General features: G+C 33.1%; 8 protein-coding genes and 1 non-coding gene across 9 annotated transcripts; 6 read left to right on the forward strand and 3 right to left on the reverse strand.

Annotated features, from left to right (window-relative positions):
- Window positions 1-190: 190 nt before the first annotated feature.
- On the forward strand, window positions 191-1,255 carry PPL_02481 (uncharacterized protein; the record flags this gene model as incomplete). The annotated part of the gene is made up of 1 exon (XM_020573468.1): window positions 191-1,255. The coding sequence occupies one exon, from the start codon at window positions 191-193 to the stop codon at window positions 1,253-1,255; it is 1,065 nt and encodes a 354-aa protein (XP_020436563.1).
- Window positions 1,256-1,310: 55 nt separating this feature from the next.
- Window positions 1,311-3,735, forward strand: PPL_02482 (tetratricopeptide repeat protein; the record flags this gene model as incomplete). Its single annotated transcript, XM_020573469.1, has 5 exons — window positions 1,311-2,260; window positions 2,483-2,549; window positions 2,896-2,954; window positions 3,074-3,326; window positions 3,727-3,735. 5 exons carry the CDS (start codon window positions 1,311-1,313, stop codon window positions 3,733-3,735), a joined length of 1,338 nt encoding a protein of 445 aa, XP_020436564.1.
- A 1,078-nt stretch (window positions 3,736-4,813) lies between these two features.
- PPL_02483 (uncharacterized protein) lies at window positions 4,814-5,158 on the forward strand (the record flags this gene model as incomplete). Its single annotated transcript, XM_020573470.1, has 1 exon — window positions 4,814-5,158. The coding sequence occupies one exon, from the start codon at window positions 4,814-4,816 to the stop codon at window positions 5,156-5,158; it is 345 nt and encodes a 114-aa protein (XP_020436565.1).
- Window positions 5,159-6,114: 956 nt separating this feature from the next.
- PPL_02484 lies at window positions 6,115-6,187 on the reverse strand. Its single transcript has one exon. It is a non-coding gene; the product is annotated as a tRNA-Lys (tRNA).
- Window positions 6,188-6,412: 225 nt separating this feature from the next.
- Window positions 6,413-8,813, forward strand: PPL_02485 (THO complex subunit 5; the record flags this gene model as incomplete). Its single annotated transcript, XM_020573471.1, has 6 exons — window positions 6,413-6,819; window positions 6,893-7,163; window positions 7,266-7,383; window positions 7,471-8,298; window positions 8,393-8,607; window positions 8,685-8,813. The coding sequence occupies 6 exons, from the start codon at window positions 6,413-6,415 to the stop codon at window positions 8,811-8,813; spliced, it is 1,968 nt and encodes a 655-aa protein (XP_020436566.1).
- Window positions 8,814-8,883: 70 nt separating this feature from the next.
- Window positions 8,884-10,313, reverse strand: PPL_02486 (uncharacterized protein; the record flags this gene model as incomplete). The annotated part of the gene is made up of 4 exons (XM_020573472.1): window positions 8,884-8,934; window positions 9,121-9,335; window positions 9,999-10,088; window positions 10,169-10,313. 4 exons carry the CDS (start codon window positions 10,311-10,313, stop codon window positions 8,884-8,886), a joined length of 501 nt encoding a protein of 166 aa, XP_020436567.1.
- Window positions 10,314-11,689: 1,376 nt separating this feature from the next.
- PPL_02487 (uncharacterized protein) lies at window positions 11,690-14,772 on the forward strand (the record flags this gene model as incomplete). Its single annotated transcript, XM_020573473.1, has 5 exons — window positions 11,690-11,873; window positions 11,973-12,072; window positions 12,208-13,384; window positions 13,459-13,566; window positions 13,639-14,772. 5 exons carry the CDS (start codon window positions 11,690-11,692, stop codon window positions 14,770-14,772), a joined length of 2,703 nt encoding a protein of 900 aa, XP_020436568.1.
- Window positions 14,773-14,891: 119 nt separating this feature from the next.
- Window positions 14,892-16,820, reverse strand: nubp2 (Mrp/NBP35 family ATP-binding protein; the record flags this gene model as incomplete). The annotated part of the gene is made up of 5 exons (XM_020573474.1): window positions 14,892-15,107; window positions 15,169-15,434; window positions 15,516-15,768; window positions 15,834-15,890; window positions 16,734-16,820. 5 exons carry the CDS (start codon window positions 16,818-16,820, stop codon window positions 14,892-14,894), a joined length of 879 nt encoding a protein of 292 aa, XP_020436569.1.
- A 300-nt stretch (window positions 16,821-17,120) lies between these two features.
- On the forward strand, window positions 17,121-21,554 carry PPL_02489 (uncharacterized protein; the record flags this gene model as incomplete). The annotated part of the gene is made up of 6 exons (XM_020573475.1): window positions 17,121-17,898; window positions 17,991-18,241; window positions 18,386-18,738; window positions 19,049-19,409; window positions 20,457-20,658; window positions 21,421-21,554. 6 exons carry the CDS (start codon window positions 17,121-17,123, stop codon window positions 21,552-21,554), a joined length of 2,079 nt encoding a protein of 692 aa, XP_020436570.1.
- Between the last annotated feature and the right edge of the window lie 390 nt (window positions 21,555-21,944).

A 21,944-nucleotide genomic window follows, 5' to 3' on the forward strand; every position in this document is an offset into this window, starting at 1 on the left:
AATGAAAGAGTAAAAAAAATAGAAGCTAATAAAATATGATAAAGATACTTATTTTAATAACCCCTCTATTTTTTAATTTTTACTTTTACTTTTTTTTATACTTTTAGTACCACATTTTACATATTTTTCTTTATTTATCGATATTTAGATAATTGATATCAAAAGATTATTCATATATCATTAAAAAACAATGAAAAGAAAACATGATCAGAATAATATCAGTTCAAATGTTGATAATGATGCGCTTCTCCAACTTGTAATGGCATTTGATCATGTTAATAGAGATCAACAAACAATTGTGCTACCATCAGGTGAATCAACAACGAAAGAACAACTTTTATTAAAAGTAATCGATCTTTATCCAAGCTATGCTAATACTTATTACCAGTTGGCATTAATACTTAAAGCTGAAAATCGATCATCAATCACACTTAATAATGGACAATCAATGACAAAACAACAATTATACTTGAAATCAATAGAGTATGATCCAACCAGTCACAGTTCTTATTATAATCTTGCAAATACACTTTCAAATGGTCAATCAATCACACTTAATAATGGACAATCAATGACAAAACAACAATTATTCTTGAAATCAATAGAATGCAATCCAACATATTCCAATTCATATCATAACCTTGCAATTACACTTTCAAATGGTGAATCAATCACATTAAATAATGGAACAACAATGACTCAACAACAACTATACTTGAAATCAATAGAAAGTAATCCAAAAAATTTATATTCATATCTTAACCTTGCAACGACACTTTCAAATGGTGAATCAACCACACTTAATGATGGACAATCAATGACAAAACAACAACTAATCTTGAAATCAATAGAATATGAACCAACATATTATCTGTCATATTTTAGCCTTGCAAATACACTTTCAAATGGTGAATCAATCACACTTAATAATGGACAATCAATTATAGAACAACAACTATACTTGAAATCAATAGAATGCAATCCAACATATTATCGGTCATATTATAACCTTGCAACGACACTTTCAAATGGTGAATCAATCACACTTAATGATAGAACAACAATGACAGAACAACAATTATACTTGAAATCAATAGAATGTAATCCAACATATTCATATTCATATCATAACCTTGCAACGACACTTTCAAATGGTGAATCAATCACACTTAATAATGGACAATCAATGACTGCACAACAATTATACTTGAAATCAATAGAATGTGATCCAACCCAATTCCAATTCATATTATAACCTTGCAACGACACTTTCAAATGGTGAATCAATCACACTTAATGATGGACAATCAATGACAAAACAACAATTATACTTGAAATCAATAGAATGTGATCCAACTGATTCAAATTCATATAATAGGCTTGCAATTACACTTTCAAGAGGTGAATCGATAACACTTAATAATGGACAATCAATGACTGTACAACAATTATACTTGAAATCAATAGAGTATGATCCAACCAGTCACAGTTCTTATTATAATCTTGCAAATACACTTTCAAATGGTCAATCAATCACACTTAATAACGGACAATCAATGACAAAACAACAATTATTCTTGAAATCAATAGAATGCAATCCAACATATTCCAATTCATATCATAACCTTGCAACAACACTTTCAAGAGGTGAATCAATCACACTTAATGATGGAACAACAATGACACAACAACAATTATACTTGGAATCAATAGAATGTGATCCAACCAATTCCAATTCATATCATAACCTTGCAACGACACTTTCAAATGGTGAATCAATCACACTTAATGATGGACAATCAATGACAAAACAACAATTATACTTGAAATCAATTGAATGTGATCCAACCAATTCATATTCATATCATAACCTTGCAACGACACTTTCAAATGGTGAATCAATCACACTTAATAATGGACAATCAATGACAAAACAACAATTATACTTGAAATCAATAGAATGTGATCCAACCAATTCATATTCATATCATAGCCTTACAAATACACTTTCAAGAGGTGAATCAATCACACTTAATAATGGACAATCAATGACTGTACAACAATTATACTTGAAATCAATAGAATGTGATCCAACCAATTCCGATTCGTATTATAAACTTTTAATTACACTTTCAAGAGGTGAATCAATCATTCTTAATAACGGACAATCAATGACTCAACAACAATTATACTTGAAATTAATAGAATGTGATCCCAGCAAATACGATTCATATTATAACCTTGCCATTACACTATCTCGGTATGAAACAATAACACTCCATAATGGTGTTCGAATGACAAAACAACAACTATTATTGGAATCACTAAGAATAGGTCATAGACGAAGAATGGTTTACAAATCGATTGGACTAACTTTGCTGAACAACAAACAAACGATTACACTTCCAAATGGTGAACAAATGTCGAGAAGACAACTGCTTCAAAAAGCAAGAAAACTACTGTTCTAAAATGTTAATTTTAGAATTATAATATTCGAATCAACTCACACTTCAATGATTATTAAGAATTCAACCATCACAATTCAAACAGTTTATTGACGCGATTTCAAATAACTAAAGTTAATAATCCAACTGTTAAACAATACTCCAACATTTATTCAACACTATCAAATATTATTCTTATCTTCAAATTGTAAATCAAATAAATTATTATCTTTAAATCATATACTGTAAGTTATATCTCTAAACTTTATTACATTTATTAAATCCATATTTCTTGTCCAAAACTATTCCTAAAAGTAATTCCTAATTTTATATCAAAGTTGTAAGTAATTCATATTTTTTTTTTTAATTTTTTTTTTAATTTTTTTTTAATTTTTTTTTTTTTTTTTTAATTGTTACCTGTATACAGAATATATTATATTATTCTAGTTAGGAAAACTATATGTTTAAGTTGGAGCAACCAGAGTCTACCAAAGAAAATGATAACAAGAAGTGTGTATTCAATGATGAGGAAATTGAAATTATAAATGATAACCCAAGAGATCACGTTCGGCTGATTATGGCTTAAATATTTTGTTCGAAGTGATTGAAAATGAAAATAATTATATTAGTAGTATTAGTAGTAGTAGTGGTAGTAGTAGTATTAGTAATAGTAATAGTTCAGTTTCTAAAATAAATACATACCACGTTAATAGTGTTAAATTCAAGTGTGAGCATTGTTTATATTCTTATAGTGAATTGACCAAACTCAATAGGCACAAGAGAGAAAAGCACCCCAATGAAATGAAAAAGTCACATTGGGAGCAACCACTCCAAGTGAATGCAGATATAAATTCGAAGCAGTGTTGTCATAACAACTGTCAAGTAAAAGTGACTCTATCAAACTATGCAAGCATCTGAAAACCAAACATCCTTGTTGGGAAACGAATAATAAACTGAATTAGACGAAATCACATGTTAAGGGTGCAAAAACAATTGGATAATCAGATCAAAAGAGAGAGAAATAACCTTGCTGTGTCTACTCCTGTTTGACATCTTAATACAGCAAAAATCTGTGAAAACGGACAGAGGTTTCAAAATATCAAACAGTAATACATTTATTTGTTATAGAAACTAATAAATATATTCTAAGATAGATCTTTGTTAAAGATTAATTATTAGAAAAAAATTGAAACATTTACCATTTTAAAAAAAAATAAAAAAAATAAAAGATAAAATTAATTTGTGCAATATTTCTGAAGTAATAAAATATTTTTTATTATAGTACTTTTAAATTTATTTTGAAATATTTAATTATATTATATATAAGAATGATACCAAGTAAAATGCTAACAGAAAGATAAAAGATTTGTGGAATACTTGATTTGGATTACTGAACGGCACAAGAAGTTATTGGTTTAAAATACAATTCTAATTTTCAACAGTTTCAAGACTAAAGAAAAACTAAGAAAAAAAAAACTCAGCCCTGAACACAAATACTATATGTATAAAAAGAGTATATTTAAAAGATTACAATTATATTTAAAATAAAATTTAAAAAATTTTTTAAAAAACAAATAAATATTTTAAAAAAAAAAAGGATAACAATACATTTTTAAAATGATAAATCAATAACATTATTAGAAGAATAATAAAGGATTAAGGAATAACTTTCAGAAATAATACAAAAAAAAACCTTTTAGACTCTTCTTCAATTCAAAATGTAAAGGTTTTTAACTTATTTTACATAAACATGGATATTGGTTTTTTAGAAAAGTAATTTAACAGATGAAACGAAAATAAAACAAGGAGAGTATAGTATAAAGAAAGGTTATTCTTTAAAGGAGTTCCCGATTATAGAACAACTAATATTTTATCATTAAGTTGAAAGTGGTAGATTCAAATTCAATCTTTTCTCTCATTAATTTAACATGGAACTGGATACTTAGTGTTGTCCGTCTAAGGACAATAAGGTAGCCGCCAAGGCAATGCCGGTACCTATCAATCAACTTCAATAATAATCACCAGTCAACATATAAGAAACAGTCAATTATAATTAATTAAATTAATTAATCAACTAAATAAGTAATAGTTCAAAACAACAGATCAAAATAATAATTAAATTAGAATCTGTTGTTTCTGTTGTTTCTAAATTAAGTATTCAACACTCAGCCGTCAAGCTTCTCAATAACGAATTGAGTTTAACGCGACGTTAAAGATTCATTCATTTTTTTTATTCAATATTAAAATAGAAACTGAAGAAATTAAATAAATAAGAAAAGAATTAAAATAAAGTTAAAAAGATTTAAATTATATAAAATATTATTAAAAACATTATTTTATATTATTATTAATTATCACTTGAATAAGAAATGTCAGATCCAGCTGATCAAACAACAACAACCACAACAACCAGTAATGCAGCAGTACCAACTGATCAAACAACAACAACCACAACAACCAATAACGCAGCAGCACCTACTGATACAACAACCACAACAAATGATCTTACAATGGACGATCTCGAAAGCAATAATGATAATGATTCAATCCCATCAACCTCTACTTTGTTTCCTGATATCGTCCCTCCCGTCACACGCCCAGTCTCACTCCCGTCAGATGTATTCCAAGCAACCCTGATCGCATCCAAGACTCCGATCTCTTCCTCTATCGTACCTGGTCAACTAGAGAATAAACACTTAGACAAACAATCTTAAGCTCTAGATTCCCAGATTTTTTAGAAATTTTAGAGTATGATATAGATCGACGAATAAATAATATTGTTTAACTAATTTTATTATATTCCACAACTGTACAAGACATCTCACTTGTCATCAATATACTAAAACTCATAATATTTTTTACTTAAAATGCATTCTTAACTAAATTTGATATATAAACAAACCAGTCATGACCTGAATGTTTTTTAAAATTCTTGGATATTCTAGAGATAAATAGATGCCATTCATTCTAAACTCAATAGAGCTCTTAAATAATGTTAATAGTGGTGATATGAAATGAAACCGGAGTACTGCCAATCACTATATGAATCAATGCCAAACAGATTGAATCAAGTAATCCTCAACAAAGGCTATTGGACATCCTATTAATTGTTTTCTTTTAAATCAATTTAAATGTATATAAATAAAAAATATTTTATCACTTCAGAAATATTGCACAGTTAATTTTTGTTTTTTATTTTTTTTATTTTTTTTTAAAATGGTAAATGTTTCAATTTTTTTCTAATAATTAATCTTTAACAAAGATCTATCTTAGAATATATTTATTAGTTTCTATAACAAATAAATGTATTACTGTTTGATATTTTGAAACCTCTGTCCGTTTTCACAGATTTTTGCTGTACCTTGAGAGTTCTGATTAATAATTGTGACTCTCAAGGTTTCATGTGAGTTGTTTTTATAGTTCACTAATCACTATTCTGATTCCTTAATGAACTCCTGGTTATTTCTGGAAATGGATTCCTTACCGAATTCTTGGTTATTTCTGGAAATGGATTCCTTACTTTTTTTTTATAATAACTAAAGTGGTATACATGTTTTATTAAAAGTTGTATTAAAAGGATGGATTTACCATCAAGTAAATGGATTCCTTACAAAAACAAATTAAAAATGCGCGCATCAAGGTGCTTTTTTTTTTTTTTAAAAAATTTAGACGCCCAATGTGGGGCTCGAACCCACGACCACACGGTTAAGAGCCGTGCGCTCTACCGACTGAGCTAACCGGGCTTTGTGTGGAAAAAATTTCTTTTTTAAATTTTTATTTTTTCTTATCAATCGATTTTTCAAAAGATTGATAATAAATCTTTCATATTCGAAACTATACTAAATTATTTTCGTTCAAAGATAGTTTAATGAAATAACAATCAACTTCAAGAATGTCATTTAAAATCAAAAAAAACTATATATCTTCTTTCTTTTTTTTTTATTACTATTATTAGTTTGAGACAAAAGATGGATATCAGTAACGATGAAATGAAAGTAGATGCAAAGGTAATATATGAATATGACATTGCCAATCGATGTCCATCGGAGTGTGCAGCAAGAATCAAACAGTTGTGTGAAGAAAGAATGAGACAGAGATTTGTAAATAACAGCAATAGCAATAATAAAATCAATAAGAGTAGTAACGGTCAACAAGCAGATACCAGTTCAAATGCCAACAACAACAATCAGGCTATACTTCAGACATTCTTGGATATGAGAGATACCAATAGATTCTATCAGTTTCAAGCAGAGAACTCAAAGTTGGACGTAGAAAAAGAGCGACAAAAGTTTGATAGTCTCAATCTACTCTATCAGAACTATCTTTATGAGAAGAATCATCTTTTAAAAGAAATACATTCTCTCTCTGAATTTAAGTAAGTTATAACTATGCATAGCTATTTGTAAACTAATTAATTAACTAAACCTTTTTAATTATAAAAACAATAGTATATCACAATATGAACCAAATTTAGTTGAACAACTCTATTATGAGAGTGAATCAATCGATATACCAACGATGCCAATAGATATTGATACAGAAGAGGAGATTAAACATAGTAAAATCATTCACCGATTAAACTTTGAACTGAAAGAGAGAATCAGAGTATTGAAACAACTTACACAACTACAAGAACAGAAAAAGAATGAAATACATCTTAATCAATCAAAACAAAACTATATATCATCGTTACCAAAGATGGTATCCGATTTATCAAAGGTAAATAATAATAATATTAATAATTACACATCAATGTTAACTATATTTTATATTTACTAACAAACCTTAATTATTCTTTATTATAACAATAACAATATATAGAAACTATTAACAATACAACCAAATCTAAATTCAAGTTATAATCAAAATATATTTCATTTACCTAAACCTCTATATATTATATATTCATCAGTGACATCATATCAATCTTCTACAAAGAGTAAGTAGATGTTATTATATCAACTACTAGTATTATTGTTTATTTTATTAACAATTGTTTTGTTTGAATCGCTATTTCTTAATTTAGAATCGAATTTAACATTGAAAATAGTGGGTGATATAGAAAAGGCAATAGATTTCAATACAAAGAGTAATGTTGCTGTTGTTGACAATGATGTTGACGATGGTGGTGTGGTAGATGGTGAAATCAATAATGACCAGTTGATAGCTGTAGCACAATATATAATACACCCATTGTCATTGATAATAGAATTCCAGTGTGAGAATCAAACAACACAACTACAGTTTCATTCAGTTGTCAATCTTAATTTGGTGTCATTGGTAACGACGGATGCTCAAGACGATTGCTTCCTTAGTAATCTTTACTGTGGTAATAACGTTGGTTGTGGTGGTGTTGAACTACATCCATCAATACCCATTCCATTGAATAGTAATAACAATAACAATAGCAGCAGTAACAGCAACAGCAGTAACAGTAACAGTAACATCAACAATCAGAGTAGATCTGGTAAGTTTTACGATTGGGTACAGATGCTCTCTGGATTAGTTCATCTACAAAGTACAGGTGTTTCTAGTTCTTCTTCTTCTTCCTCTTCTTCTTCTTCAGCTACCAATACAAGTATCTCCAATTGGACGATGGTGGCAACCATACTCGGTAGTATCGAGAAGAGAATACAGATTAAACAGAAACTAAAGAAACAGGTGATTTCTCTAAAGAAGCAAATCATTACAAAGGCACCTACCGATCATCGCTTTGTTATGTACATCTTTGAAGAGTTGAAAGCGAATACCAACAGCTCGACATCAGCTGCATTACTTACATCTATGTTGCCATCGATCAATCAATCCACAAACTGTCTCGCTGCCTTTAGAATTATATTTAATAATGCATATGGTATGCTATGATATATCATAACCATTGGTTGGTTGATACCATTGAACTAACTATTAACATTAACTATTAACATCCTCTCTTACAATCATTATAGTTGAAATTACAGTACATGTCATGCTGAGTGAAGCTGTAACCTATTTAAAGTTATTCTCAAAGTCTTTGAAACAATCCGTAGAGAACAATCCAAACAATCTATTGTTGGAGAAAGAAACTATAAAGAGTATAGAATCAGAATTGAACTTACAATCATTATCACAATCACAAACCAACAATGAAGTTACATTAAATGATAAAATAGAAAGACTAAAGGTATTTTTTTATATTAAAAAGCTATGTAAAATTAAAACACTTTAACTAACCATTATTTATAAATATATATATTCTAGTCAATTCTAAATTATTTAAGTGATCCCTCAACTATTAGGTCAAAGACATTAGGTAGATTAAGAAGAGGTAAATTAAGAATGTTACCACTTCATTTCGATACAACATCCCAATTGTGGACACATAAATAAATAAAACAACAATACATTATTATTATACTATGTCTTTTTACAATTTGATATATTTGTTTGTTTTGTTGTTTTAAATAAAGGTATTATTATACAATGTTTTATTACAATTTTGTTTGTTTTTCTTAATAATAAAAAAAAAGTAATAGTTATAGTTAATTATTACAAACTTTCTTTTTGAAAGTATAAAGTTTTATAGTTTTTGTTTTGTTTTAAATAAGGTATTATTATATTATTATTATTATTATTATTATTATTATTATTATTATTATTATTATTATTATTATTATTATTAATTAAGTTAATTTACTTTAGAGAATACAGGTTTCGAAGTACTTTGTACTGTTGGTTTTTGTGGAATTGAATTGGTAGGTGTTTTCGCACCGGGTGAAGTGGTTGATGAGGAAAGTGGTGAGTTGGAAGCGGATGATTGTGTGGTGTTTGATGTCGATGTTGAAGATTGCGATTGGCTGACACTCTGTAGTGTCATGCCTCTTCTCACTAGTTCATAGGAAGCGAATTCACCTAGATCCAGTATATGTACATCGGTGAAACTCTGAACACCGTCGTACCCACCGATTACAAACATTCTGTGATTGACAAAACAACAGCAATGATAACCTCTTGGTTCGGGCGGTACGCCCGTCGTGATACGCTCTTCCCACCTACGACGGCTAAAGTCGAAACTGAGCAGTGCATTGGTGTAGTCCGATGCGTTGTGACCGCCAAACACCATGATGTGTCGTCCGACAACGACCGATGCATTGGAGAACATCGGCGTTGGATTCTTGACGGGAACACGCTTCCAGCTGTTCTTGGAGGGACTGTAGATGTGGAGATCGGAGAAGCATTCGGCGCCGTCCGATCCACCGATGATCGCGATACGACCGTCAATGACTTCACTTGCGTGGTAGCCACGACTGATGGGCGGTGTTCCCGAGGGTTTCAGCAGTGTCCAGGTGAGTGACGTCGTGTCCAAACAATACATTTCATTCAGTGCTTTATTGCCGTTGCCACCACCGAATATGTAGAGTTTGCTACCGATTAGGTTGGCGGTGTGTGCTCTTCGTGGACCTGGACACTGGCCATTGGTCGTTGGCTTGCTCCAAGTCAGTGTCTTTGTATCCAAAACATAGAGATCGTTGAAACAGTTGGGACCGTCGCCACCTCCAAACAAATAGAGCTTACTTCCAACCAATGTTGCACTGTGAGCACGTTGAGGAACTGGAATCGATCCTTTTGGTCCATAGGTATCTGGTTTACTCCAAAATAATGTATCTATTATTTGTTAACAAACAAATAAATTATTGTTAATAAATGGATAATGATTATAAACTCTCAATGTATTATGAAATTACCTGTTTCGAAAATTAATAAATCAGCGAAATTCTCTTCTCTGTCGGAACCACCAAACACAAAAATACGATTTCCAACAACAGTTGCAGTATGTGATCTAACTCCTTTAAAATCTATACCACCTGTTGTTGCTTTTGACCAATGCATTTTTGATTCTGTATCTATATCTTATCTGTGTATTTGTATTTAATTTCTATATATCAGTGTATTTGTTTTTATAACTATCTATCTATTTGTTATTTTTAAAGTATATATAGAGGTGAATTGTTTGCTTAATAGATTGATTGATTGTTTGTTCAAAAAAAAAAAAAACTTTATAATGAAGTTGACTTTCTACTACTTGTTGTGTTTTGTGTGTATATGTGTTGTTTGTTTGTAAAAATAAATAAATAAATAATTGTTTTGTTTTGATTGTGTTTTAAGGCTTAAAAAAAGGTGGTTGCGTTGGTTGGTTGATCGTTACAACACATATAAGTGTGTTAATGTGTATGTGTTGTTTAGTTTATGTGTGTTATAGTAGTTTTTTGAAGGTACCCCAATTCAAAAAGATGCAAAAATAAAAATACAACTTAAATTTATATATTTTATTTATTTTTTGAATTTATACCCAATAATAATCTTTTTTCACAATTTTGGGTTTTTGTTTATTCCACTGATCCAGATCATCTTAGCACATAAAAACAGATTTTTTGCAAAATTGAGAAATTGTATTTTTTTTTTTTTTTTTTTTAGTGCATATGAAAAAGAATTTTTTGGAATAGATCTTCAGCCACCGACTAGTTTTGAGACCCTGATAAAAACAATAATAATTGATCAAGATTTAGTATTTAATATCAAATTTGTTCTTATTGAATCAGAGTAAGGAATCTTATTAATTTTTTTTTTTTTTTTAATTCAAATTTGTTTTTCAACTCCCAAAAAAAAATATCTTTTTTTTTATAGTGATGAAAATATCTGAGTAAAGTTGGTTCCCCGATCGCGAAAGTACACCTCCACAAAAAAATGTTGTTGCAATAAAGTGATAAATTATTACTGTAGTTAAATGATAAGTATCCCAGGAAACTTGATTATCGAAATTGATAATACCTTTTCTTTGTATATAAAAAACAAAAACATAAAAAATATAAAAAAAAATCTAACAAATATAATAGATCTAAACAATTTAATTTAAATGTAATTTCAATAATTTACTTTAAACTAAAGTTATAACTTTTATATATATGAGTATGATCAATGAGTAATAATTTTTTAGCGCCAAAAATTTCATTTTTTTTTATTTAAACAAAAAAAAAAATAACTACCAACCACTTTGAAAGGCGCCAATTTTTGAATTTCAAAATTGATCATAATTGTTGTTGGTTAGGTTAAAAAAGAGAGAATTATATTTATAATTTACTTTTAGATTTATTTATTATTTTTGATATTTTAAAAAGAGCAGAGAATCGTGTACGATTTATTATCATTGTTGTAGTTACTATTTTTGGATAGGTTCAATCACAGAAATCAAACAAACACAGAGAAAAATGACTGATATAGTTGATGATAATGAGTCGGCATCATCAAGATTCGCACATTTGCTTCGACCCATTAGAGATCTCGCAGAGAATTGGAGTATCGATATCTCAAGTGAGTTGGAGGACTACTTGGGTGAACTATCAAAGATCTCATTTACACTAGGAGGTGTAACCAAGTTGAATTTTGCAGAAGGTAATTACCTGTGACATATCAATGTACATTGATTATAAAACATAATAGATTTATATAAATTATTAATACACATAATATCGAATAATAAATATTTTATAGCTGCACTTTTAATTCAAGGATCAGCTGTTATTTATAGTAAGAAAGTTGAATATCTATATAGTTTATTATATCAAACATTAGATCATTTGGCAGATAAAAGGTAAAAATAATAATGATTATTTCATGAAAAAGATAGAGGAGTGTGTGGTGTTATATTATTATTATTATTATGGCAATAATATTTATTTTGAAAACTGGAATAATTAATAATATTTTATTTAATAATAATATTTAGAAAAAGAAAAGAACATAATTCATCATTGGACAAGGATGGAAATGATAAAGATATTTTAGTGTTTGACGATGGACCAGAGTTTCTGCCGTTGGACGATGTCTTGGTGGAAGCTGACGATATCGATTTGAATGATCACGATGACTTTGGTGGTGGCGATGGTCCAGATAATAATAACGATGTTGATCAACAACAAGAGAATGAACAGAATCCAAAACAAAGACGACAACGACAGAGAAAGGAGAAGGACGGTGCCAATCTCGAGAAGGACACAACTCTCAATATGAAATACGGATCGCAAGCAATGGCCATGCTGACATCGCTATCCGACCGTACAATGGAGTCGATGAACGACTCCAACAGTAACGGTACCTCCAATCAGCTGAATCCACAGCAAGAAGGTGAAACCAAGAAATACGACTTCAAAATGAATACCTGTCAAGTGACAAAGAGTGGAGCACTCCTTCTTTCCAGCATGATGAACGATGAAGAAGCAATATTCGGTTCAACCATATCAAGATATAGTAAATTTGATGATTTACTTCCAACTTCCAATAACAATAGAGAAGAAGATGAAAATAATCTAAATAATAATAATAATAATATTAATAATAATGAAGAAGATGATCGTGGAACAGGAATGGATTTCGATATGGATGGAGGTGGAGGAGCACCAAGTGATGACTCTGATTATGAAAACGATGGTGGCGGCGGTGGTGATATAGAACTTCCAGATGGTGGTGATATGAATGGTGACGGTCAAAGTGGAGGAGATGGTGAGAGTTCAACAAATATGGATGAGCAGCAACAACAAGAGAGATTGAAGCGAAGACAACAGTTACAACAACAGCAACAGCAACAGAGACAACTACAACAACAAAAGAAACATGTAAATCTATGGGTGTTGTTGGATCCACACGAAGAGACAACCGATAAACCATTCCAAAAAGGTAGAACCTATAGAATACCGAGCAATTTGAAATCACCAGATGTAAATAGCGGCAGCAAGAACAATGCCAAGCCCAAAGAAAAGAAGTTGGATTCCTCGCTGGAATGCAGGACAGCAGAGATCATCGTTTTTCCACAGGAATCGATGGCTTTGAAAGGTGCCTATTTCAAAGATTTATCATACATATATAGAGAGTTTATAAAGCAATCAAGAAGTTTAAGAATGTCAAAGGTATTTATTATATTATTGAATTATTAACATAATATAACATATACTAAATCATATTTACTATATTACAATAACAGAATCAAAAGATGGAATCTATTGAATTGTTAGAACCAAATGGAGATATTCCCGATGAAGTAGATCCAAACCAACAATCAAAAACAAATGAATATGTTGAAGCTGAATATGTAAGTAAAAGTATAAGTATAAACATATATTTATTAGATGTTAACTTTAATGTCAATTGATAATTATTATAGAATTTCGATGATAGTGATGAAGATTATGATAATGATGGTGGAGGTGGTGGATTCGAATGGGATGAAAGTGAACCAATTAGACCTGATACTCAAAAGATTAATAATATAAGTGAAGGTGATGATTATATGCTTGGTGGTGGTGATAATGAACAAGATGAAAGTGGTAATAGTGGTAATAGAAATACAATGGATTATCATATGCCAGGATATAGCGATTATCTTAACTATCCTAATCCATCGAGCAAGAGTTACGAGGATCTCTGTCAGTCGTATATCAATCAGTACATGGCGAGTGCCAATCAGTATCTAAAGGAGACGTCACTCATGAAGCGAATGAACGATTGGACCAACAACATAACACCGCTACTCGAGAAGCAGAATGCACGTCCCAAGTTTGATATCGTAGAGTACAGCAGCCAGATCATCGATGATTTGGCAGGCATCGTAAAGAAGCACGTTAACATCGAGAGCGGCGAGCCACTCGATGACCAGCAGATCGACCGTGACCTGCTGATCCGCTTTGAAGATCTGATGGTCGAGACACCGGCCTACGAGGTATCGCGACGATTCGCCAGTTGTCTGCAGCTGGTGAACAACGGTAACATTGAAATCATCTACAACAAAGACAAGAAGACAATGAACGACGTCGGATTCCACTTGATCACCACCAAAGCAAAGTTTGGTGAACTCGAGAACTACGATGCACAACAACACGAAGCGAACAACAAGAAACTACAGGAACAAGAAGAACAAGAGGAACAAGAAGAAAGAGAAAGACAAGCTCAATCATCATCAACTAATTCAACAAAAACAAACAAATCATCATCTTCTAAATCATCGAAATCAACAACCAAGAGTAGGAGTAACAATAGTAAAAATAATAAGAAATCAACAACAACAACAAAGTCAACAAAGACAACAAAGACAACTAAATCTAAAAAGAAACAAGAATCAGATAGTGAAAGTGAGAGTGAACAGAGTAGTTTATCAGAGATGGAAACAGAAGATGACAATGACGATGAAGATGAATCCGATTACACATCTGATGAAGATAATATCAAAAAGAAGAAAAAGAAAAAGCCACCAACTACTAAAAAGTCAACTGCTAATAATAATAAAAAGAATAATAAATAATAATCAATTTTATTTATTTATTGTATAGTTAACAAAAAAAAAAATAGAAAAAAAAAGATAAGAAAACGTTAATGTTAAACGTTTATGTGTATTAATAAGTTATTTGAGATAAAGTATTATTATAATTTCTGTTCTTTAGTTTGCTTTTCTAAACTGGTTGCTACTTCTTTGAGTGCCACAAGTGTCGAAGAGTTTGGATATTCTGTAAAATAATTCTTTCCTTGCTCTGAACAAACTGTTAATAAAGGATCGATTGGCATCTTTCCCAAGAATGGCAATGAACATTGTTCTGCCAGTAATCTACCTCCTTCCGATGAAAATATATTTGTACATTCCTAATATTATTATCATTAATTAGTAAATGATAGTTATTGAATGATAGTCAGTTATACTTACTGAACAATGAGGACATGTATAACCACTCATATTCTCAACGATTCCAATGATTGGTAGTCCTAATTTCTGACAGAAACTAATCTCTTTTCGAACGTCACTAATTGAAACACCCTGTGGAGTAGTCACCAGAATAGCACCATCGGGATTATATTTCAAGAGTTCTTCGGTAACAGAGATATGTTCATCTGAAGTACCTGGTGGTGTATCGATGATCAGATAATCTAATTCTCCCCAACATACATCCTGTAAGAATTGTTTTATCATAGCTATTATACATACATAAATTACATTGTTAGTTTCAAAACAATCATAACTATATGTATTGTTAATATTAATATATAACATACAATTCTTCTTTGGACCTCTCCAAATGACAGGTGTATCTTTATCACCCAGTAGAAATTGAATTGAAATTACACCTAGATTTCTTGTTTCTGGGTCAACGTAGACAGGTATCCAACCAGCGGAACTCTTGTGAACTTCTTTTGATTCTAGACCAAACATCTTTGGTGCGCTTGGTCCGCAGAGATCTACATCTAGGAATCCAACTTTCTTTCCAATGTGTGCTAAATACAATGCAAGTTGTGTTGATACAGTACTCTACACATTACATTTAATTTGAAATTAGCAATCGAACGAATCAGCAAATAAATAATAATTCTTACTTTTCCAACACCACCTTTACCTGATAACACCAATATCTTATGTTTAATTTTATCCATCTTAAATAAATATTATGTGTAATCTAATAATATAGCAGTATATTGGTTCGTTTATTAAATTGACAAAGAAATCAAAAGTCATGACAATTTAATTACACAGAGAATCAAAAACATTCTTTTTCATTTTTTAAATTATTCTTTTTTTGATTTAATTCAAAAATTATTATTCTGCAGGCAAAAAAAAAAAAGATATAAATCTTTTTTTTATTCAACTATTTCTACTTTCAACAACATTTAAAGTGATAGATTACAATGAAAATCAATTATTTAGTTATAGTTATGTTGTGGGTGTATCTAAGAGATTTTTGTTGAAACATTTAAGAATGTTTTTTTTTTTGTTTTAAACAACAACCCACTCACTTTTAATAAATTTAGGAAAATGATGAGAATAGTTTGATTGGTCGTTAGTTGTTTAAACCATAACAGTGATTTAAATAGATATAGAGGTTATTTATATTGTTTTTAAGAAATATGATTGTTGGTGGGCATTTTTAACTAATCCGCAAACTTTGATATCAGAATCATTAGTCTCCGGACATTGCAGGTTCGATTCCTGCTTTTCTCAACCCGAGAAAATGGGCGAATGGTCAAGCCGATGAATTAAAAAATATCCTGCGTTGATGGTGCAATCCCACTTTTTATTATTACTATGTGCTTGAATCTGTCTAAATCGATTGATAGCGAAAGTCAGATGTTGACAAAAGATGTTTGTTGGATTTCAAAGTGCTCAAAAACATCACAAGTAGATACAGTTACTATCTGTACTCGCAACTTTTTGTAATCTTGACCGTTTTTCACGAAAGTTTCACCTTTCTACTTGTCTTCTCATCTTCTCTTTCTCACTTCACTCCAGTCATCTAGCGTGGGCATTATCTGTGTCTTTTGCACAGTCTTATCTATTAGCTTAGTTAAACTGCGATCATTTGTCATAGAGATCACTCTTTCTATCTATCTCAGATTCCCCTCCTTTCTCTTTCTTGTATCTTCCCCTCCTTCTTTTTTAACAGTTGGTGCTATACTTTCTCTCTCTGACCTGTTATCATCATGTTTAATACAGATGCTCTTATTAATCACTTCAAACCTCTTCCAATCTTCGAAACCAAAGTAGCTCCCACTAGTCAACCAGTGTTGTGGTTGAGGCTTTTCTTCCCCAAGTTTGATGGTGAGGAGATTCCTGTTCACTTCAAAAACCTGGTTGAGCACTTTGTCTCTGAAAGTTACGTTTCAAACATGAAAGGTCTTACTGTTAGCGCATCCGTCTCCCGTGACTCTTTCAGTTCCTTTCTCTTTGCTTTCCGTTCCCTTTACCGATCTTGTAAAGCCGACACCATTAAACCTCTTATCTACTTCCCTGGTTACCACGTTCTATCTCTTCGCTTTGTGCCTGCAGTGGACAAGTGTGAGCCATTCACACTCGATCAGTTCAATGAATTCCTCCCAGGTGTACCACCTATTGTGTATGGCTTTGCACGCGTTGGCAATTGGTGCTATATTGTGGCACTATTCAAACACAATATTGATGTTAATCGTTTGCCATTTGAGTCCCCTCTGCCGGATAGAATTCATCTCAGACTTTACCCAGCTAGAAAAAGAGATGCTGCAAAGGTTCCACCTTTGGAACCTCTGACTACCTCGACAGCTCCTGTTGTCGCTCCTGCTCCTGGCGTCGTTGGTACGGCTGCTCCCCCCGCTGACCCCACTGGTTCTCATGCCTCCGATGACAGCATTTCTTCTGGTGTGAATGACTCTAGCTCCTCGTCGCTCCCCGCCGACTCTCCTTCTCCTTCTTCTCTTCTATCCGCTACCGACTCCGTCGCATCTGAACCGCCTGTAGAGGTGATGATTTTCTATCCTGATATCGTTGCCACTGATGAAGATGATCTTGTTATGGAAAATTGTCACAGCAGTGATGTTCCTCAATCACCTTACCAGCCGGCTAAAAAGAAACTTGTCTATGCTGATAACAAGCTACATGCACTTGAAATCCAAAACAGCTACCCCTCTGTTGGTAAAATCTCACCAGCCTCCCCAATGAAACTCACAAAGCACGTCCCACTCTCTTCTAAACGTAAAGCCACCAGCAAGGGTGGTGATACTAAGTAATGAGCGTTAGTCACTGTTTAAAAATCTGCACGTGGAATGTTAAAGGTGCTGCGCTTTCCACCTCTGCAGCTGATCTCAAGTCACACCTAGACCGTTTCGCTGATGACTATGTAGTTATTACTGAACTCAACATCAGTGGAAGCGAATCACTTTCCTCACTTTACCCAAACAAAATCGTCCTCTGCTCCAGTGGTATGGGTACAGGTGTAGCTATCATCAAACTCAAAGGCGGCGACCTAGATTACAAAGTAATCTTTTCAGATCCAGGAGGTCGTATTCTCTTTGTTACTATCAACCACTCACACTACTCATTCAATGTTCTTGGAATCTATGCTCCGGCAGACCGGAAGCGGAGAAATGGATTCTCTAGACAACTCTCTCTTCTATCTCAGCTCGAAACCAACACCATCGATCTGATGGCTGGTGATTTCAACTGTCTCTCACCCTTCTCTCCTTCCTTTTCTAAAGCAGATGACGAGGAGCTATGTCACACTATAGAAAGTCTAGCTTCTGTCAACTCACTTGTAGATACCGGTTTGTCCGCTGACACTCCCACTTTCAGCTGTACCAATCACCCGCTCCCCATTTCCCTCTCTCCTAGACGGTTGGATCGTATCTACGTCGCATCCACAATGCTAGGTGGTAACCCCGCTGTCGCCACCTATTTCCATAATAAGAGTGATCACTGCCCTGTCTCTGTCGACATCAACCTCTCAAGTAAGTTTCAAGTAGGTAAGCGTTGGATGTTAAATCCTGCTACTCTCGGTTTACCTGGTGTCAAGCAATACATCACCAATATGTTCTCTATTACCGGCTGCAACTGGACACCTGGGTTGTGGTCAAGTGCTAAAGAAATGCTCATCAGTTTCTTTAAGAAGAAACAAAGCTCTAGATCCAGAGAGCGCCTTTTTCTCAAGAAATCTTTAAATCATACTCTCAACACTAGTGATCCATCATCTCAGAAGCATAAAGATGCACTGAACAAGGATCAACGATCTAGTCGCCGAAGAAAAGCTCTTTCACAGCATTCTCGTGAATGATTTATCTATCCACAGGGAATGCCCATCGGCAGTGCTCACCAACACTCTAAAAATAAGATCAAAGAACTCACTGATCGTATCAATCAAAAGATCTGACGGAGTCGTCACCACTTCACCTGATGAGATCAAAGATGCTTTTTGGGACTTTTACTCTAAACTCTATTCTAAAATTGATTGCTCAGCGTCTGCTCACTCCAAATTGCTCAAGCATTGGGTGGTTCCTGATCATATCAAGTCGTCCTTTGATGACTCTCCTGTCTCTCTTGATGAAGTCATCCATGCAATAAGCTCTACCAAACCTTCGAAATCGCCTGGTCCCGATGGCGTTACTGGACTGTTCTACACAACTCACAAAGACATCATTGCTCCAGTACTAGTAAGTTTATTCAACAATTTACTTTCTAACCCTCATCTCCTCCCCCCTGAGTTTAAAGAAGGAGTTGTTCAAACTCTCTTTAAAAAAGGTGATCCCAATGACATCGCTAATAGGCGTCCAATATCACTATTGAATGTTGATTATAAACTACTGAGTAAAATCATCAACAACAGGCTCACCTAAGTATTGGATGAGATTATCAATAAATTTCAAAATGGATTCGTACCAGGTAGATTCATTCATGACAACACCCTACTCTTCAAGGAAATTATTGACGCTGCTAATGCTGGTAATCTCGATGGTTTGATCACACTGTTTGACATCATGAAAGCTTTCGACTCAATCTCACATGATAGTATCAAACGTACACTGCTACATATCGGTGTTCCGTTCCTATTTGTTGATCTTATCATGTCAATGCTTACTAACTCTCCCTCTTCTGTTCTAGTAAACGGTTTCAATACCAAGACCTTTTTCATCAATAGAGGCACCAAGCAAGGTGATCCCCTTTCTCCTACTCTCTTTGTTCTCACGATTGAATGTTTGGCGAGAGCGATCATCGCCGATTCCCATATAGTTGGACTACCTTGTTCTGCTCCAATCAAACTTGAACAAAAGAGATTTGTATTGAAGTATCTACCGCTCGAAAGAATCAAGTTGCTCATGTTCGCGGATGACACTGGTGCTTTCACCAGGAACTTGGATGAACTGCATAGAGTGATCCACTGGTTTAAACTGTTCAAGCTATCCACCACTGCGGATGTTAACTCTAGTAAATCGGTTATCATTCCACTCGGTAACATTTCCACTGCTAACCTTCCGTTCCCTGTCTCCACCGTCCCCGAAAGATACTTAGGTGTCAACTTCAACCCGGATGGTCACTGCTCCAAACTGGCAAGTATAATCAATCTCATTAAAGCTAACCTAGCTCTGTATAAGTATAAAGTTTATACTCTAAGAGCTAAATCAACCATCATTAAATCTTATGTGCTTCCCATGCTCTTCTATCACTTCTATCTTGAATCGCCCACACCTGATCAAATCAAGCTTGTCAACAGACTTATCGCTTGGTTCTTCACCAGTGCACCTGATGCCAAAGCAAAGTTCACCGCTTTGATGTCTTTGGACAGGTCTTGCTTTCACTGGAATGATGGTGGTCTGAATTTATGGGATCTATCGCTTCGTTCTGCTGCTTATAAGATATGGGTCTTTAATAGATTCCTGTTGTTAAGTAGAAGCAACTCATTTGGTTACTTCAAAACTTGGTCATCCATGCTTGATTGTGCCAAAAAATTTACTAATCCAACTTCTTCACCATCCTTCAAACTGTTCCATTCGTCTTGGATGGATTTTAGAAACAATCACTTCTCCAGAGTCACACCAGGCAATCCCATCCTTGCTGATGATGGTAGTCTCCTTACTCTGAAGGAAATCTATTCTGTCCTGTTCAGCCACAAGTACCCTCGAGTCCGCCGTACTGAAGGTCAACTAACCATCCAGATTGGTCACTCTTTGGTTCTCCAATCTCAGTTCCTGCACATATCCAAGGTCAAAGCGCCTATGCTACGTAACAGCATATTCCGGCTGTACTCTCACACCTTCCCCATCAACCACAAGCGCACTGGTCATGTCTGTGAGTTCTGTGGTGACACCTTCACTGAACTCTGCAACCCACATGAACATTTCTTCTTCAAATGCAGGATTGTAGTCTCACAGCAGTTCCTTTCCTTTATCAAACGTATATACCACAAGTACTGTAACTATAGACTTCGTAATTGGAAGCACTCGTGCATCAAGTTCGACGGTCCTATTTGTACTACTGTCCACTTCACCCACCTTACTGCTGCTATCGTACATTCGTTATGGCAGGCGCTGTCCTGTGAAATGTTTGGTGATGGTACCCATTACAAGCTGGAAAATACCGTCAAGAGAGCAGTCACCCATTACACCAAATTAATCGATGCCAATTACCACAAGCTTAACTTCACGATCGCTAATTCAATCTCCCAAGGAGTCACTGTCGATTGCTCTGCATTAACGCGTAAATTTAAATCTGATTGGAATCTTAATCCTTCCAACTACGTGCCACCACTTTATACTGTTGTTCATCAACACGCAACTACTGTTAGATCTATTCTATCCTAATACTACTCAACTTATTAATTAATAATTTATAATAATAATAATAATAATAATAATAATATTAATAATAATAATAATAATAATAATAATAATAACATTTTATTGGCTATATTTCTCACGGCCTGTGTGAGAATGTAAATATAATATAAAACACGAACTAGCAGGTTAATATCAATACCTGCAATTTGTTGACTGATCATGAGTCAACAAATCTTTTTTGCAAAAAAAAAAAAAAAAAAAAAAATTTTGTTGGATTTCTACTGGTGCAAGTTCGACTACTACTATAATAACATATTAGTTTTTATTACTTTTCAGTAATCACAACAGCTTATATTTGTGAAGACTGTATTATTTAACTAATTATAATCTTCGAAGATCATCAAACTTTGATCA

Source organism: Heterostelium album (assembly GCF_000004825.1).
Source record: "Heterostelium album PN500 unplaced genomic scaffold PPL_scaffold2, whole genome shotgun sequence".
In the NCBI taxonomy this organism is placed as follows: domain Eukaryota; phylum Evosea; class Eumycetozoa; order Acytosteliales; family Acytosteliaceae; genus Heterostelium; species Heterostelium album.